At 47.0% G+C, this 18,476-nt stretch overlaps 1 protein-coding gene across 1 annotated transcript in view; it reads left to right on the top strand.

Annotated features, from left to right (window-relative positions):
• The window catches only part of Lama1 (laminin subunit alpha 1), a 123,387-nt gene that overhangs the window by 47,510 nt on the left and 57,401 nt on the right, over positions 1–18,476 (top strand). The window contains exons 8-17 of the mRNA XM_051154463.1: positions 1,360–1,538; positions 2,167–2,272; positions 3,303–3,463; positions 4,497–4,637; positions 6,166–6,339; positions 7,525–7,626; positions 7,934–8,145; positions 9,435–9,546; positions 11,785–11,895; positions 16,540–16,667. Coding sequence (XP_051010420.1) covers positions 1,360–1,538; positions 2,167–2,272; positions 3,303–3,463; positions 4,497–4,637; positions 6,166–6,339; positions 7,525–7,626; positions 7,934–8,145; positions 9,435–9,546; positions 11,785–11,895; positions 16,540–16,667 — 1,426 coding nt within the window. The remainder of the gene's footprint in view (positions 1–1,359; positions 1,539–2,166; positions 2,273–3,302; positions 3,464–4,496; positions 4,638–6,165; positions 6,340–7,524; positions 7,627–7,933; positions 8,146–9,434; positions 9,547–11,784; positions 11,896–16,539; positions 16,668–18,476) is intronic.

Raw genomic sequence — 18,476 nt, forward strand, 5'->3', positions numbered from 1 at the left:
TTGACTACAATAAGCATTAGGTAACTTGCTTTTCAGGATTTCAGATGCTGCCCAACCTTAAGGGCTGAAGGTATCATTGTGGATTCACTATTTTACCTAAGTTTCTTTTCCCATGTGTTTATTAGCTACAAATTTGAAGTTTGAGAAATTAATTACTTAATTGATTATGGTACTGAGTATCAAACCACACACACACACACACACACACACAAATATAAATCACTTTATTTCCCTCTTTCTCAATCTCTATTTTTAGTACTTTTCTGAAAGTTTGTGTTATATGTTGATATATTCCTATTTTCAATGTTTCGTTACATGGGAAATGGCATAATGATGTATGCCATTCTACAGAGTTGCCTTTTTAAAAGCCATTATTTTTTTTAAATGTAGTTTTTCCATATGTCTATGTACGTTTTGCCTGTTTATATGTCTGTACATTACTTGCATATCTAGTGCCCAGAAATGGCCATTAGATCCCCAAGACATGGAGTTACAAATGGTTGCTAGCTGCCATATGGGTGCTAGAAGCTGACTCTGGGTCCTCTAGAAGAGAAGCCAGTGCTTTTTTGGGGGGATGGGGATGGTTTCTAGACAAGGTCTCTCTGTGTAGCCTTGGCTGTCCTGGACTCACTTTGTAGACCAGGCTGGCCTCGAACTCACAGCGATCCACCAGCCTCTGCCTCCCAAGAGCTGGGATTACAGGCGTGCGCCACCACACCCAGCTACAGCCAGTGCTTTTAACTTTGGAACGACCTCTTCAGCCCCCAGAATTGCCTTTTAACTTTAGACCTGGGCCTCACGTTTACTCCACAACACTCTACCCCTGACCCACACTGCAAGCCCACTGAATCGCGTTGAGAGAGCGCTCCTTACATAGTGCAGGTGAGGGTCCACCTCTGCCATGCTTCAGCCTCTGAACTCTGGGATTACGTGAATATGTGTGTGCACTCCACACCCACCTAGTGCACTTAATTATTTTGATGGCAATTTCCATTTTTTTTCCTCTAGAATATTGTCTATATCTTTTTACAAAGTATTTATTTATTTAATATAAATGGGTGTTTTACTTGCATGTGCCCTATGCCCCATGTCCAAGGAGGTCAGAAGAGGTCACCAGATGCCCTGGAACTGCCATGGAGGATGCTTGCACCCATGAGGGTGCTGGGAACTGAACACTGGACCTGTGGAAGAACAACCAGTGTTCTTAACTACTGAGCCATCTCTCCAGCCCTTGCCTTTATCTCATGGAATTATTTATGCTAGAATTTAAAAACACAGGCATTGACTTCATGAAATAAGGTTTTCCTTTAAATAGGACACGTTCCGTGTGCCAACTGGGATATTAAAATGTCTTCCTAGAATGCAACTGTCACAATAAAGCCAAAGACTGTTACTATGATGAGACTGTTGCTAAGGAGAAGAGAAGTCTGAACACCGCCGGGCAGTACAGCGGAGGAGGGGTTTGTATCAACTGCCTGCAGAACACCACAGGGGTCAACTGTGAGACCTGCGTCGACCAGTATTACAGACCTCACAAAGTAAGTGGCAGAGCCCCACGGCCTTCAAGGTGGAGGATGCACCTCACTAAGTCCCGGCCTCCACCCTGAAGGATGGGTTCCTGTCTGTAGTTCCAGCGTTCTTCAGATTTTTTTTGTCTCCCACAGCAGCTTGCTTTCTTCCTTAAAGTGGGCGTGCACATGCATTGCTATGTAATTTGAATTGGGGTCCTGCAAGCTATGTGGTCATTCTAACTATAAATGCGCAGGTTCAGCGAGTGACTGACGGGGCCATACCTTAGCCATAGCGTGCATCCACCCAACCCTCAATTGGTTTAATATGGAGTGTCTCGTTCATTGCCGATGCTCAACTAGGGAGTCAAAGATGGCGGTGGTGGCAGCCAGGGGGTGGGGGGGAAATGGGGGGGTCAAGGGGGAGGTGGGAAGAAGTGGGGGGAGGGGAGCAGCAGAAACAAGGAAGAATGATGCCTTGCTGATGATACTAGCCACTGTCCCCATCAAAAAGGTGTTTAGAGCCTCGTTCTTCCACCTGCAGCCATAGTCTCCCCTGGAATAGATTGCTGCTACCTCGTGGTTGGCAGTGTGGTTTTTATGTCAAACCATGCCGCTGTGTCTGGTGAGGCCATCCAGGACTTGTTCTGCCTTTCAGGTCTCTCCTTATGAGGACCAGCCTTGCCGTCCCTGTGACTGTGACCCTGTGGGGTCTCTGAGTCCTGTCTGTGTCAAGGATGACCTCCATTCTGACTTGGCCAATGGTAAGAGCTCGGTGTATTGTGTGTGCAGTTGACTTGGCCAAATGGTAAGAGCTTGGTGTACTGTGTGTGCAGTTGACTTGGCCAATGGTAAGAGCTTGGTCTACTGTGTGTGCAGTTGACTTGGCCAATGGCAAGAGCTCGGTCTATTGTGTGTGCAGTTGACTTGGCCAATGGCAAGAGCTCGGTCTATTGTGTGTGCAGTTGACTTGGCCAATGGCAAGAGCTTGGTCTACTGTGTGTGCAGTTGATCCAGCGTGCACGTGTGGATTGTTTGTGTTGGGTAGAGTTACTACCAGGATATAGAAATTTGAGGATTTTCTTCACTGAATATTTATTCTACATGAAACTGAGCCATGTGCTATGTGGGGCTTTTCTGAATCACTTCATCCTCTCACTCTGGCTCCGCGAGGTCGTGTTGCTGTGTGGGTGCCACTGCTACAGTTCCTTCTGTTGCTGAGTGATGTTTGTTGAACTGCATCTCACATTTTACATATTCAGGCACTATCTACTTGACGAGTGCATATGTAAAACCTGATACTTCTATTCACTGAGGGAATTTAAAACGTTGACTGCAGCTGTGACGGGCCGTTCATCTGTCTTTAGTAGATAAACCTATGGTTATTCGTACCTTCTGGCTGTAACAAAAAGCACTGCCATGAGCATTCACAATTGTTATTTTTCTGGGTGTGGGTTGTATTTTACTCTAGGATCAGGAGTGGAGTTGCAGTATGGGACGGAGCTCTGCCTGTGGGTTTTAATTTGGTGCTTCTCTCTACACCCACACTATAGCAAACTGTGGCCTACCGGCCAAATCTGCACACTGTTTTATTTGAGCAGAGAGAGCCAATGTATGTGTAAGTCCATGGCTGTGTGAAGGCAACCAGAGTGCATCGTTAGCTAGCCCTACCTGAAATTTTCTGCTTAAAGAGGTTGCAGTTTGCACTCACTGGCCCTCTGCAGAAAGTTTGCAGGCCCCTGGTCTAACCCCGGAACATCACGTTGGATGGGTGTTGCTGTTTTCTCCCCCCAGGGAAGTGGCCAGGTCAGTGTCCATGTAAGGAAGGCTATGCGGGAGACAAATGCGATCGCTGCCAGTTTGGCTCTCGGGGCTTCCCAGACTGTGTGCCCTGTGACTGTAGTACCGCCGGCAGCATAAACGATGACCCGTGCATAGAGCCGTGTCTTTGTAAGGTGAGTGTAGCAGTCAGAGAAGCTTTGAGTCTCTTCTGGGGCTCTCTGCTCCCCTGGCTCAGATGATCGAGTATTGCACGGAGCGGGGAGGGTTGCTCAGACGCAGTACAGCATGTCACAGCAAGCTGGCCCTGTTCTGCGTCCTTGGGTTTAGATGGGCACCTGGCTTCCTCTCCTGTGGCACCTCTGGGGCATTTCTGTGACTTCTTAGATGAAACCCAACACCACATGCCATTTCCTTGGCATTGTCTTCCAGCTCCGTACTTGGAGGAGAACCAGGTAAATGCTGAATTTCCCAGAACTCTAATGAAATGCAGATCTGTTATCTTAAATTTCTCCTGAAAGAGAATTGCATAATCATAGGAAGGCATGCACGTGGTGCCTGAGAAGGGTCTTATTTGGTCATATGATATTAATAGCCATTTCTGTGGAATTCCTGGGCTTTCCTGTTTGTCCCTTACGTCTTATTCCCACGAAAACAGAGTTTTCAGCCGACGTTGCATGTGACTGAAAATCAGCTTGAGTGTTTACAAGTGAACCAAATCGTTACACAGCCTTCCTTAAATCTTAAAACATTTGTACAGTGTGCATGCCCTAATCCCAGGGATGAGAAGCCTGGAGGGGCTCAAGAGGCCAGCCAGCCTGGGCTACACAGTAAGACTCTGGCTCAAAAAACCCCCAAACAAAGCAAAGCTAAGACCAAACAAAATGCAAACATAAATAAGTAAAAAACATAGTTTTTATTTAACGAAAGATTTAAAAACAAGATGGGATTTATTTCAACGAACTGACCACACTTGTGCAGCTGGGACTTGCTCTTCATTGCAGAGTCAGGCAAGTTGTCACAGGCTCTCTATTCATAAACAATAACTGTTGGAGGTTTCCCATGTGCTTTGAATACTTACTTAACCGTGCATTTATCGCCTGTTTTTGTGGACCTCGTCCTTATCGATGCTATACTCATGTCATTTTCTTCTGTCTCACTGGCCTCGCCTGCTAATCCTCTTTTTTTTTTTTTTTTTTTAATTTACAGAAAAATGTTGAAGGAAAGAATTGTGATCACTGCAAGCCAGGATTCTATAACTTGAAGGAGATGAACCCTCAGGGCTGCTCAGAGTGCTTCTGTTTTGGCGTCTCTGATGTCTGTGACAGCCTTACGTGGTCCGTCAGTCAGGTGGGAGACGCTGCGATTTGGTTAACAAGCGGGTCATGGAGGCCATTTGTGGCCATGTTAGGAAGCCAGGAGGTCAGCTTCCCCTAAACCATGCTCTTCCATTTGGAGAGACCAAGGCCACATCCAGGGCAGCCCACCACTAAAAGCACCGACACATTTCCGGTATAATTCGTGTGTTTATGGCTGTATATATTCGCCAGTTGAAATAACTGGCTGGAATGGTGCTGTAGAGTTCGCCCTGTTTCTAGTTCTCCTGAGGACACACTTGGGGTCATGGGGATTTTCATCTCAGAGGGGGAAGCGTGTCATGGTGGGAACAGAGGAAGATTCCATGGAATTACAAGGACAGGCAGGACTTGGGGTACTGGAGCGCTGGGGTAATGCATTTGAAGAGTTCAGTGTGTGATGACTGGAGGTTAGGGAGGGCCTGCTGGGGTCTGGGCTTACCCACTACTGACCATCCAAGCCACTACACTAGCGGGGCTCTTATCACCCTTCAGCTAGTATAGGGTCTAAGGCTCTTATACATTTTTCATTGTTTGGCTATAAAGCAGGACCACCAAGAAAGGACAGTCAGAAACAGGAAGATATTTTAATCATAGCTTAGCTAAGATGCTGCAGAACAGAGGCATTTTGTATTTTCTTTCTTGGAATGTGTGTATGTGTGAGTGTGTGTGTGTGTGTATATGTGTGTATGTGTGTGTATGTGTATATATGTGTGTATGTGTGTGTGTGTGTATATATGTGTGTATGTGTCTGTCTGTGTATGTGTGTGTGTGTGTGTGTGTGGTGTGTGTGGTGTGTGTATGTGTGTGTATATGTATGTGTGTGTGTGTGGTGTGAGTGTGTGTATGTATGTGTCTGGTGTGTGTGTGTGTGTGTGTGTGTGTTCACTCATGTCTTATATACAGTTTATCCACATGGCCTGAATACAGCTTTTGTGTAATGTTTTGGCCGCACCTGTTCTATGACTCAAGTGACGTCAGGTGTGAAGGTTTCCATGTGTGACTCTAGGAATTATGGATTCGGGCACTTTTTAGACTAGGGATATTGAACCTGTAGTAATCTCTCTGCTCTTATTAAAACTCTAAAATACGAGGCCTGGTATGATGGCACATGCCTTTAACGCCAGCACTCAGGAGGTGGAAGGAGGTGGATCTCTGAGAGTTCGAGACCAGCCTGGTCTACACAGTGAGTTCTAGGGCAGCCAGAGCTACATAGTGAGACCCTGTCTCAGAAAACAAACCAACAAACAGCAAAACCCCACCTAACATATGTAAGCCTGACCTGCGTGTTTGTGTTTCTTCCGTGTGACAGATGTGGCCTTGAGGTGTGTGACATGTACTCAGCCGTCCTCAACTCTCGTGAGCAGTCCTTCACTGTGCCTCAGCGACATTACTCTTGCTCCTCTATCTTGTGTCTACACTCACTCTGCCAGACTCCCTGTAGCAAAGATATTTGCCCAGGACTTGGTGAAATCTAAGGTGACTTTTGTGCCATACTCTAAAATTATTCATTTTTCTTTAAGGTGACCAATATGTCGGGGTGGCTGGTCACTGACTTGACCAGCCCAAATAAGATCCAGTCTCAGCAGGATGCGCTGGGCAGGCGCCGTCAGATCAGCATCAACAACACAGCAGTCATGCAGAGGCTGAAGGCCACGTATTACTGGGCAGCTCCTGAGGCCTACCTCGGAAACAAGGTGTGTGTGAGTGGGGCGTGGGAGCGTCCAGCTAGACATCTCAGGGAACATTAAGAGCTGGAGGAAGACTTGCTGGCCATGAGTTTGCTAGTGTTTCCAGCCCTCACGCACACTATCTGGTAGTACACCTCTCTAATCCCCGTCGGACTTCATATTGCAACATTCCATCGTCCTCTGGTCTTTTGCGTCCGGTTCCTAAACGGTACGTCTTGTGGATCGCATTCCCTTCACTGCAACTGACTTTATTCTTTATTCCTCTTAGTCCTTGAGTAACTCAGACCTTTTATGGAGTGCTAGGTGTGTTTCCACTTTGCCTAGTTCGCAGCAGACCCTGCATAGTGGCCTGTGGCACAGTGGAGGACACCCAGGGAAAGGCTCCTAATAGCGAGTGTCTGCTCTGCTCCTGTTTCCATAACAAGACAAACTGCTGCTCGTGTGAAGGTCATAGAAGGCCAGAATTATGCCTGTTTTAATTTGAAGAAAATGCAAGACATACAGTCTACATTGCTGATGGTGCAGAGAGTTGACTTCTAAGATTGAACCTTCCTGTCATTGGTGTTTGGTTTCCGCTCACCAGTTAATATTCCCTATCTCTCCACAATCTGAGAGATAAATAAATAAATAGATACAGACAAGGGGATCTGTTTAAGTAACTCTATGATTGGAATTAAGGTGGCCCAGTTCCTTCATAGTAAACTAACCTTATAGTTTGGTAAGCTTCTAGTTAATTCTATTACTTTCTGTTTAATTTGTATATAAATATGTGTATGAATATATATAGACCTATCTGTTTGGGGAACAGGCTCTTCCTGTGTATCTCTACCTGGCCTTGAGCTTATACTTCTGCCTCAGACTCCTGAGTTTTCTATCTATCTATCTATCTATCTATCTATCTATCTATCTCTCCCCTCCCTCCATTTCTTGCTTTCTTTTACGTTTAGATGCTTACCTTAGGGGTTGGGAGATGGACTGTATCCCTTTCTTCTGCAAATGTCAAGGGCTTCTTCTTCATGACCATAGCTGTTAAATAGTATTTTCTGTGCCTGTTGTGTGGCTTTCCTCCCTTATGGCCATCAGGATGGCTCGTGGCCTGGATGTACCCTGGTGGATCCTAGCAACAGTTCCCCTGACTTATGGTTACAACTGTTGTCCCTGGTCCTCCTCACTCTCACTTTAATCTTCCAGCTGACAGCATTTGGTGGGTTCCTGAAATACACAGTGTCTTACGACATCCCAGTGGAGACGGTGGACAGTGACCTCATGTCTTATGATGATGTCATCATCAAGGTGACTGATTTGCATTGATTTGCTGTAGAGCTTGAGGTCCGGTGGGGTGAATACATACTCACTCGTTTGTGTGTGTGTGTGTGTGTGTGTGTGTGTGTGTGTGCTATACATGTACAATTGCACATACACATGCAAAATAAAAAAGAATACAGTTAACTGCCCCTGCTCTTGTAGTAACTCCAGATTGGGTCATATACTCCATCATATGTTTGCTGTAAGAACTTGATTGGTGGATAAAGAATTTGATTTTAATTTTTTGGCACTAAATTGAATTGCAAATGTCTTTCTTCTTGGTTTTAAATCCTAGGGAAATGGGCTCACTGTAAGCACACAGGCTGAGGGCCTGTCCTTGCAACCCTACGAGGAGTACTTCAACGTGGTCAGACTTGTGCCTGAGAACTTCCGGGACTTTAATACCAGGAAGGAGATTGACCGGGACCAGCTGATGACCGTCCTGGCCAATGTGACACATCTCCTGATCAGAGCCAACTATAATTCTGCTAAGATGGCGCTCCATAGGTACGTGCTCAAAGGAAGGAGACAAAGCTGTAACACAGGTAGTGGAATCTTGTCCTTGCTGCTGTTTACATCACCGTTAATGTTAAAATGAGGGCTATGGATACAGGAGCTGGGTTACTAGAACGATGAAGGCATGAGGCAGGCATGTGTAATGACAAGAGCGTCTGGTAGGAAACGGACAACTTTAGGTTCTGAAACCACAAGTGCTGTCCTTATAGGCAGGGCTGAGTGAGGTAACAGTGACTGAACCAAATTGCCTCCCACCCTTTCTCTCTCTCCTTCTCTCCTTACTTCCTTTTTCCCCTCTCTCCCTCCATTCCTCCTGTGGCAATGGCCTTAGGTCACTCCTGCTCTGCTCTCTGTCCCCTGAGGGCATGTTCTCCCAGGATCAGATGAGTGGCCCAAGAGGGCCAACAAGGCAGGAACAGTAAGTAGACCTCAGGCAGCTGTGAGCTCTACCAGAACAGACTCTCGGGAGGCAGGCTTTAGTGAGACAGTTCAGTTAATTTGGGAGAACAAAGGCCATTTAAACTTTTGGGGAATGGTTGAGGCTTTTGGGGTGAGTGTATGTTATTCTCCTGGGCCAAGGTGCTGGGAATTCCTTCTTTGCATGATGAGGAATTCCAGGTGCTTGCTGGACATGGCCTTATAAGGAGAGAGGCCAGGCTATGAGACCACCTCAAGGTGATAGCGGTGGGAGCCATAAGGCTACGTGTGTGCCAGGGCATGCAGGCCCAGGGCAGGGACAGAAGAGTCCCACTCCTGCGGGTCTCAAGATGAGATTTTCGGGGTTTAGACACACTTCGACCTCATTCTTGCTGCAGGTTGGCTTCCCTGGTCACATGGCTCCTCAGCCCCACAGCCTTATTTTTGCAGTTATCTGAGCTACTGAGTCCATCCTTGGTCATTTGATGGACTTGAGGAGGCCAGTGTGTAGGAGCCAAGCGGAAAATTGGTTGCCGCTAGAGTAAGCATGGTGAAAGCCAGGAAAGGATTGTCTCTGTATTCACGACCAGGCAACTGCTCTCAGTGAAGTGCTTTCATTTCACTCCAGGGAGGTTCAGTCAGAGCTTGCCCTCAGCTGCCAGCCTGTGGACAGTAGCACTTCTTGTCAACAGCTTTTGCAGCATCCCCAGAGAACAGTGGTGGCTGCCAGAGAACACCCTGGGTGCACACAAACACCACTGACCCACTGCCTTTAAATAACCTTGTAGGTGCCAGTCTTCAGTGAACTGTGAGGGATATTTTGCAAGCACGAGAGCTATATACTGACCCTTGTCTGTTTGCAGGCTGGATTCTGTCTCTCTGGACATAGCAAACCCTAATGCTATAGACCTGGCAGTTGCTACTGACGTGGAACACTGTGAATGTCCCCAAGGCTACACAGGGACCTCCTGTGAGGTATGCTGGCCTCTGCCGGTCTCTTCCTTTCTCTGATTTCCTAAGGGGAAAAGTGCACTGGAGCTGATATGATGAACATCTGCAGTTTAACCTCAGAAAATTCCCATGTGGCTTAGAGTGTTTTGAATTATGAGACCATTGGGCATCATAATGTTCAAAAGAGTGCATCTTGACTTTGTAAAGGACTGAAATTCAATTCCCAACACTGATATGGAGCAGCTCATAACTGCCTGTAACTCCCTCTCCAGGCAGAGCTCTTACCTCTGTCCTCTGCCAACACACACACACACACACACACACACACACACACACACACACACACACACACACAATTAAGTATAAATCTTTAAAAATAATAAATAATTCAATTCCTCTGCAGGGACTGCCTGGGCTAGCTTGAGGTTCCTGGACGCCGTACAGCTGTCTTGCCTCAGTCAACAGGAAATGTTTAGTGCCCATGATAGGCCTTGCACCTCTAAGAGAGAGTTTCGCTTTCTTATCTGAACATTTACACTCACCTGTGGAGCACCAGCATGACTTTGCACAAGCGGGAGCTAGCCTGAGACCACTTGGCCATCTGGCTGGTTTGCTCTGGTTGTCTGAACACGGCAGCACAGATTCTGCATCTGTGAACTGAAAGCATACATTCCCCGAGTGACAACACTGTCCCTGAGCCAAGCGTGCATAGACATCCCCCCTTATTATTCCTGAACACGGCAGCATGACGCTTACCTGCATAGCATTCATATTTCATTAAGTATCACCAGTAATGGCTTAAAATATCTGGAAGATGTGCATGGGTTTTATACAAATGGAATACCATCTTATATAAATAACTTGAGGCCGGGCATGGTGGTGTACACCTTTAATCCCAGCATTCAGGAGGCAGAGGCAGGTGGATCACTATGAGTTTGAGGCCAGCCTGATATACAAAGCTAGTCCAGAACAGACAAAGCTACACAGAGAAGCCCTGTCTCGAAAAACAACAACAACAAAAAACCCAAAAAAACAAACAAACAAACAAACAAAAGGTTGTGACATCTGTTGATCTATTGGGGTCTCTTGAGACAATTCCCCATGGAGATGGAGAGATGACACACTCTCAGGAGTACATACATACATACATAATACACATATGTATGTACACGAACATATATGTACACACATATATACTTGTGTATACATTTATATGCACGTATATGCATATGGATGTATATATGATTTAAAAAACCCTACTGTCTAAAGTTACCTGTTTTGGAAGAGACCAAATCTAACCATCCCTGCTCCCACATCTCTGTGAGAGACTACTGAGCTGGCTTTGACAAGGCCAAGATCTTGGCAGTTGGATGTGACACAGTCTTGGAGCTGGGCACAGCTACCCTTGGGTTATCCCGTGGACACACCAGGTGCTGTCCTCACACGCTGCATTTGCTATCTCTAAAGCATGGGTGCTGTTCTCCAGGATGCCCTGAGAGCTAAATGCATGGAGGGTGTTACCACCACAAAAGGAACTGTATTAAAGGGCTGCAGCCTTAGGCAGGGTGAGGACCACCGCTCTAATGCAGAACTGACTAGACAGGACTCCATCGGCGCTGGGTGGAGCGGAATGCCGTGGCATCTGTGAAGGCCCAGTGCTGACCCAGAGTGTAGCCTTAAGGATTCTGTGTGCAAGACTCCACTTCAGAGGGGAACATGTAGGGCCCTTACCATGCGGGTCTCCAAGGCCGGTTATGTGCAGAGCATAACACTGCTGTGCTCGCTCCCATTGGAATTCCTGCCAGCGCTTTTGTGTGGCCAGCAAGGTGAGGACCTGCCTCCAGTGGGTTTGATCGCTGCCTACAGATAATCTGAACACCAAGTTTTTGCATGCTCTGTAAATGTATACTTACAGAAATATGTGCCCAATATGTGAAGTGTGCACGCGCTGTACTCATCCTCTGTATACACTACATAGTTGCTAAATAAGATTGGACTAGATGAACTCGCTGCACAGCTCGGTAAGTTTACTGAGAAGCACTGGACTGCACTGGACCGCACACCTGAAGGGGGTGTGTCTTTAGGGCATAGAAATGCTTATCTCGATTAAAATGGTTAAAGGTTAGGAGACGCGCTTCCCAGCTTGTTCACATGTGTTAGGAAAGAGATGGGTTACATGACAGCAAAGCCACACATCATCCGATGCATACAAAGGCCACCTTTCAGGAGCACTGACTGCAGACTGGTCCTCTTCTCTTGCAGTCCTGCCTCCCCGGCTATTACCGAGTGGATGGGATACTCTTTGGAGGAATCTGTCAGCCCTGCGAGTGCCACGGCCACGCCTCTGAGTGTGACGTTCATGGAGTTTGCTCTGTGAGTTTACTGCTGGCCTTGTGTGCCTCTCCCCCTGACGTGCTTATCCACTGTCTGTTGTGGTCAGGGACTCCCTACCTTGGGTCTGGCTCTGTAGACGCCAAATTCAAGTGGGTGCCTTCAGACATCATCTGCTTTTCCTTTAACCTGCTGCTTTATGCGTTGTTTTCATGGGACGAGTTGAGGCATCTTTGATCTGAAAAATCTAAATTCTGTAACTTGTCAACCTGTGACTTTCTATCACAAAGGAGGAGTCCTAAACCCACTCTTTTGTGATGAATGAGTCAAAACATTTGCATTCTAAAATTAACTGTATGTTTTTACTTTCAGGCTATGTGTATAAAGGCATATCCCAAAACATAAATTAATGTCATGTTTAGAATTAGGTCTCGTCCCCAGGATACCACTAATATATCTTATATTTATACATATAATATATATGCAAATGTACACACACATATGAAAATTCTAAAACATACAAAATTTTAAAACCCACAGTACAAGTTTAATAATAAAACATGAAAAAAAAGCCACATTTTACCGTATGTAAATTTATAGGTAGTTCAGCTAAACTACAAACAAGGGCGTCTTTCATGAGCAGTGTTAGTTGGAACCAGGCTTAACAAATGTGCTATTAATCTTGGGCATGAAGTTCACAGCTGGCACAGGGTAGCACTTGCCTAGGTCCCACCAGGAGCCTTTCTGCCTGTAAGGAGGCCATCGTCATTCTCTGTGCTCAGGGATTGTGAGTGGGAACACTAATGGCCTGTGCCCCTTTTGTCTGGGCCAGGAAGCCCCAGCCCCAAGCTCTTTAATCAAAAGATTCAATGAGACAGGAGACTAAGGAAAACTTAATTATCAGACCCCCAGAGAAGAACAGCTGACGCCTGATGTCCCACTCACTTGCTTTCTCATTGTTCGCCGAGCGAGCCGTCATTTGTCTGTTCATGTCTTTACTCAGGATGCTAAGCATCCATGGCAACTGCATGAAGCATCATGTGCTGGTGATTTGGTCCTTCTGGGATGGCTTTTTCTACAAAGCCCGTTCCAGGGGTTGGGGAAGGTTGTGGCTTTGTCATCTTTCTTCTGTCATGTGGTCTGCAAGCCCTGCCTCCCCCACACACCAGGCCTCCTGTGGACATTGGGGTGGGCCGACAGCCTGTTGAGGATGGGCTTCTAGTGGGTGGTATAGTTACAGCAGGCCTTTATGTAAAGATTCCTTGTGCATCTATAAATGCATAGTTGCAGAAATATGTAAGTTAAGTGGATGTGAGCTGAACTCACCCACCTAATACAGTAGATACTAAAGGAACTGTTGCTAAGTGAGCTGCACATGTTTAGTGTGTCTGCTAACTACCCCCTGATGCCCATTTATCATGTAGAATGGTGTTTGGGGTTGTAAGCACTTTTCAGAGACTGTTCTAGATGGAGAGGGAAGCCATGGCTCACTGCAGAATCCCTCGGTGAACTTTCCTTGCATCCCAACACTTAGCTCTTTAGATCTCATCTAACTGTGACATCTGCCCTGGTGCCAGGCCATTCGTTATGCATGTACTCTCTCATCCCATCAGCGTTTCCACTCCTGTCCTTTTTAAGATTAAACCCGAGAGTCCTCTGGCCCAGCAAAGCCTTGCTTCCTCTCTTCTGCAGTAGTTCACACTCTCTTGTGCTCTCCAAGAATGCCAGGCTCTCTCCCGAACACTCTCAGCTAAGGATCGTCCTGTTTGATGTTCCTCTGTGATCTCACTGGGACTGGGCACTGGGACATGAGGCCTAGGAAATGATACACCTCCTCAGAGTCTGCAGGGGACAATGACCTCACTGCATCTTCTTCTGGGCATGCCACTCTGAGCCGCCCAGATAAGATGGTGTCTAGTAGCCTTTCCCCCAGGTTACTATTTCCCTCCCTTTAAACAAATAATGCTTATTTTTAGAGAAAATGGATGGAATTAAAGATAATGTAGATGAAAGTAGAAGGAAACTAAACTCTTAAAATCAGGGTGGCTTAGAGATTGAGTTCTCTCTTCAACCCTTATGTCTTTTCTCTTCCAATGAAAGAAGTTTCTCTTCCGAAGAGGGATGCACACTCTCACCCTCCAGCGTCCAGGCTGCCAGCAGCAACAGCACTCAGATTGGCTGCCCCCAAAGGAGACACCATGACACATGCTCCTAGGGTTTATCAGCAAAATTGCTGGACAGTTTACCTCAACAGAGACAAAGTCCCATCTGCCCCTTAAATCAGACTCCATGTCCCACAGACATGTGCACAGACATAAATCACAACTCTTAGTTCAAGGGAGAGAGGAGAGGGCTGATTCTGGAGCCAAATACTAGTGAGCAGCCGCCCAGGAATGCAGGTTTAGGACACCCCAAACCGTGCTCAAGCATGGTAATAGAAGTCTGTATAGGGACAGAACAGAGTCTTGTCTAAAGGCCCTTTTCAGATATGCTGGCGGAATCAGTAGACGGGCTGTAACAACATGGTGATCCTCTGCTGTGGGCCCCGGATTCTGTCTGCTGACACCTTAGACTTTCTCAGATGTTAATGATCTCTTAAGTTAGGACATTCAAAGGGTTTTGCCTACTAGTCACAAGGATGTCAGGTCAGACATAGCAGTTGGCAATGGCTGTGGCCATTGGCTGTGAAGGTGGCTGAAGATAGGCCAAGGCAAACCGTAACTGGGCTCTGGTTCTGCAACCTTCCCTCATCCGTCAATGTCCTTCTCAGCCGACTAGCCTCGCAGAAGCTTCTCGCAGTCCATACAGGACACAGATGAGCACAGCCCACTATTTTAAAACGGAAGCTGCGTTTATTTGTACAACATGTTAGTTCAGCCATGTAACCTCCTGCCGGTCTCACTGCATTTTTTTTTCTAAGGCGTTTGGGTTAATGATCAAAGCCAATGTCGTGGGAAGTAAAAGCAGGCTAGGATCACTTCCCCAAATTCCTGAGAACCAATCCTGGCTTTACTCGGAAGCTCATTAGAAACACAGGCTCGGACTGGAGAGACAGCTCAGCCGTTAAGGGCTGGGATCACAACCCGAAATAGAAACACAGGCTCCGGCCCTATCTCTGGAGCCTGAGTCCACATCTGCAGCTCACTGTGTGGCCAGTGTCCACTTTTGAACTAAGGCCCTCTTGGCTAGGATAACTCACCTGAGAAAATCTGGGGCAGGCCTGGTATGGAGTGGACGTGATACCGGGTCTTCATGAAACCAAGGTTAAGTTACTCTAAGGGACGTGTCAGCCTCAAGAGTTATGGAAGCATATATAGCATAGAGGTGAAAATCCTGTTCAAATAGATGCATGAGAAATGACCAAGTATATAAAATGGGTGGCTTCAAACAGACATCACCAATAAAAAGATACGTGACCAGTGCTAGCTTGGGGGCCCAGGGCAAGTGGCCTGATGAGAGGCTCAGGTTACATAAAATATAGGGAGGGTAAATCAAGTCTAGGAGAAGAACAGTGTGAGGAAGCCTGTGTGAATAGGCCCAGCAGCTCCTTGAAGCAAGCACCTGAGCAGATGGTTGTCCAGTCCTGCTCCACCCCACCTCGCCCTGCCCTACCCTGCCCTGATCAACAGCCTTTCCCAGCTCTGCTCAACAGTTCTATTGTGTCTTAGTGTGTGTGAGAGTTGGCAGTAGTGGGGAGGGGGTACTCTTTTAGTGCTTGTCTGGCTTGTCGGGTTGCTGACTTATAACTTGGGGTTTGCTAAGCTTCTAGACTTAATGGGTTTGCAGTTTTATTGCCTGGTTTTAAAAATCTTGAATTTGGAAATGATTTTAATCTTACCTCGGACTTATAGGAGTGAGAACCGAAGCCACGATGCCCACCATCGACCCCAGCTCTTGTGTGCTGGTAGCTCCCACATTTTCTGTACCCACCTCACATCTGTCTAGCCTTGCCGGTCCCCGTCTAGCCAGTCAGATCTTTGGCTAAACTAGGGAGTGCATGGAATACACCCATGGCCCGTTATCCTTAAATCCTCCAGCATGAATACCCTAAGAACAAGGGCTGCAGCCTTAGTGCATTCATAGCCTGGGAAAAGTTGAGCATTAACCCTGCTTGTGAGTTTACCACCTATTTTTTGGTTCTGTCCATTGATATAGCCGTGTCCCATGTAGCTTTTTTTCCTGACCCTCCACTGAGGTCAGGTATTGAATTATATTGTCACGTCTCTTTAAAATTCTTTAGCCTAAACTATTTCCATGATATTATAAAAGTCATGCTAAAAACAAGCAAACAAAACCATCAGTCTGGGGGTCCCAGAGATGACTCATGGGTTAAGAACGTGTTCTGTTCTTCCAGAGGACTTAGGTGGAGTTCCTAGCAGGTGGCTCATGGCCTTACCTGTAGCTTCAGCCCCCAGGAACCTGATGCCAACTTCTGGTCTCCGTAGACACCTGGATACAGCATGAATATGCCTCCCCCCATATATATTTATGCATAATTAAAAACCTTAACCCTTTCTGTCTGGAAACAGGTAGCTCTTCCTTCTGTCGTTTAGGGTTCACCTGTGTTTTAGCGTGTGTCCTTTCCTTGTTCTCTATCTTAACGCGAACCTCAGCTTCTTCATGGGTGAATCTGAAAACCCTTCAAGGAAGCCTGAGCTGACTCATCTTTTCATGCATGTGACCTAGGCGTGTACACACAACACCACGGGGAGCCACTGTGAGCAGTGCCTGCCTGGCTTCTACGGGACACCCTCGCGTGGGACCCCAGGGGACTGCCAGCCTTGTGCCTGCCCTCTCTCCATTGACTCTAACAAGTAAGTCTCGGCCCCCACTGCTGGGGTGGCCAGGTCCCCTTTGCTGTGTGCTCTGATGTTGCCAGGCAACGCTGTCATGAGTGATAATTGATTCAGATGAGAGGCCAAAAGGGAGAGTGCTCTTATTAAAAATCAGGTGTATTTAATGACACAAGGGAAGGTGTGAGGCAGCAAAGATGCACACACTTGTTTCCTCTTGGACTCATGTCTGCCATGTGTTTTCATAAGAATACATCCGGTGGTCAAGACAATGTTCTAATGAATAAAGCATTACTCTGTCTTTGATGAGCTTTGGTCAGATGATCAAATTGTGAAAACGTGAAGCTAATCTATGCCTGCCATAGACTAGACACCAAAGGAGGTGATGTGAGCAGCAAGCGCTCCACCCATGGCCCCAGGGACGTGGTGTAGTGAGAGGTCTGTGATGGAGGCCAGTCCACGCAATGGTGGGAGTGTGTGGGTTGAGGGATGTCTCTGGAGAAGCTCTGCTGTCAGATAGGATGGGAAGGGGGCCACTCAGCAGCCATAGGGAACTGAGTGTGCCAAGGTGGGACACACAAGCACACACACCCTGCTCGAGGAATTGCACTTGGTCCTTAATCAGAAAGCAGGTGTGCGTTGCAGCAGATCTTTCTATAAATTCTTTATCTTTCATGCCAGGGCATGTAAATTCTACAGGCCAGTAGTTAGCAATCTTTTGTTTTCTCTCCTCCCTCTCCGTGTCTGCCTTCTCCTCTCCTCTCTTCTCCCTCCTCCCCTCTCCTTCATCTCTTTATCTACCCATTATCAGTGAATTCTGTCCACAGGGACTTTTGCCTAAAAATTTGGTATATAGACCAATGCTGTTACTGACTCTGAGGTGTCACGACATTTTTGGATCTGGGTACTGAGGGAGAAAAGACATTTCATTAGTTCACCTGGAGGTGCAAGGACATGGCGCCAGCCTCTTCTGAGGGCCTCATGGTGATGGCATCACAGTGGTGGATGTGTGTGAGAGAGACGGGTCACATGATACAGAAAGAGCGAGATTCAGGACTGGCCTCTTGCTTTAGCAACAGCTCCCTCTCTAGGGTGGTCTCATCATAAGGCCTTCCTCCTGTCCAAAGGCCAATGGCCTAGCCACCACCTCTCAACACTACCCTAGTGTGAAGCAAACTTTCAGCATCGGGAACTCTGAGGAAGACACAGGAGCCATCCCAAAGTGGTAGTAGGGACAGTTAATGGTTACTCATCTTGAAATGCTGAGGTACCATCAACCTTCCCTATTCAGGCCACTCCAGGACCTCAGCAAGCTCTGTGTGCATGTGCATGTACATGTGTGTGGGTGCACATGCACACTCAAGTGTGTGTGTGTATTTCTCTCTCTGTTTATATGTGTCTGTGTGTATGTATTTGTATCTGTCTGTGTGTTTTTGTGTGTATATCTGTGTCTGTGTGTGTGTGTGTGTATCTGTGTGTCTGTTTGTCTGTCTGTCTGTCTCTGTGTGTGTCTGGAGGGGCTGTCTTTAGAGCCTGAAAGATCCCTGCTAGTGAGCCACAGGAGAGAAAGGGAGTTAATGTTGCCGAGTGTCCAAATAGGCTTCTCTGAGGAAGCAAGGAGAGGTAGGCAGTAAGGATGAAGCCATTAGTGCTCAGTACAGGCAGAGGCAGGGAGATGTGAGTGTGCTACAGCCTGGAAGACAGAGGAAGAGCAGGCATTCAATGATGAGTGATGGACAAAGGAGGCTGCCGGGTGTGCCCCAATGTGTCCGGGTGTGCCGCGTGGCAGAGACATTGGCTTCTGGGCTAACGGCGGAGAGTAAACCTGTT

Source organism: Acomys russatus, chromosome 12, assembly GCF_903995435.1.
Source record: "Acomys russatus chromosome 12, mAcoRus1.1, whole genome shotgun sequence".
In the NCBI taxonomy this organism is placed as follows: Eukaryota; Metazoa; Chordata; class Mammalia; order Rodentia; family Muridae; genus Acomys; species Acomys russatus.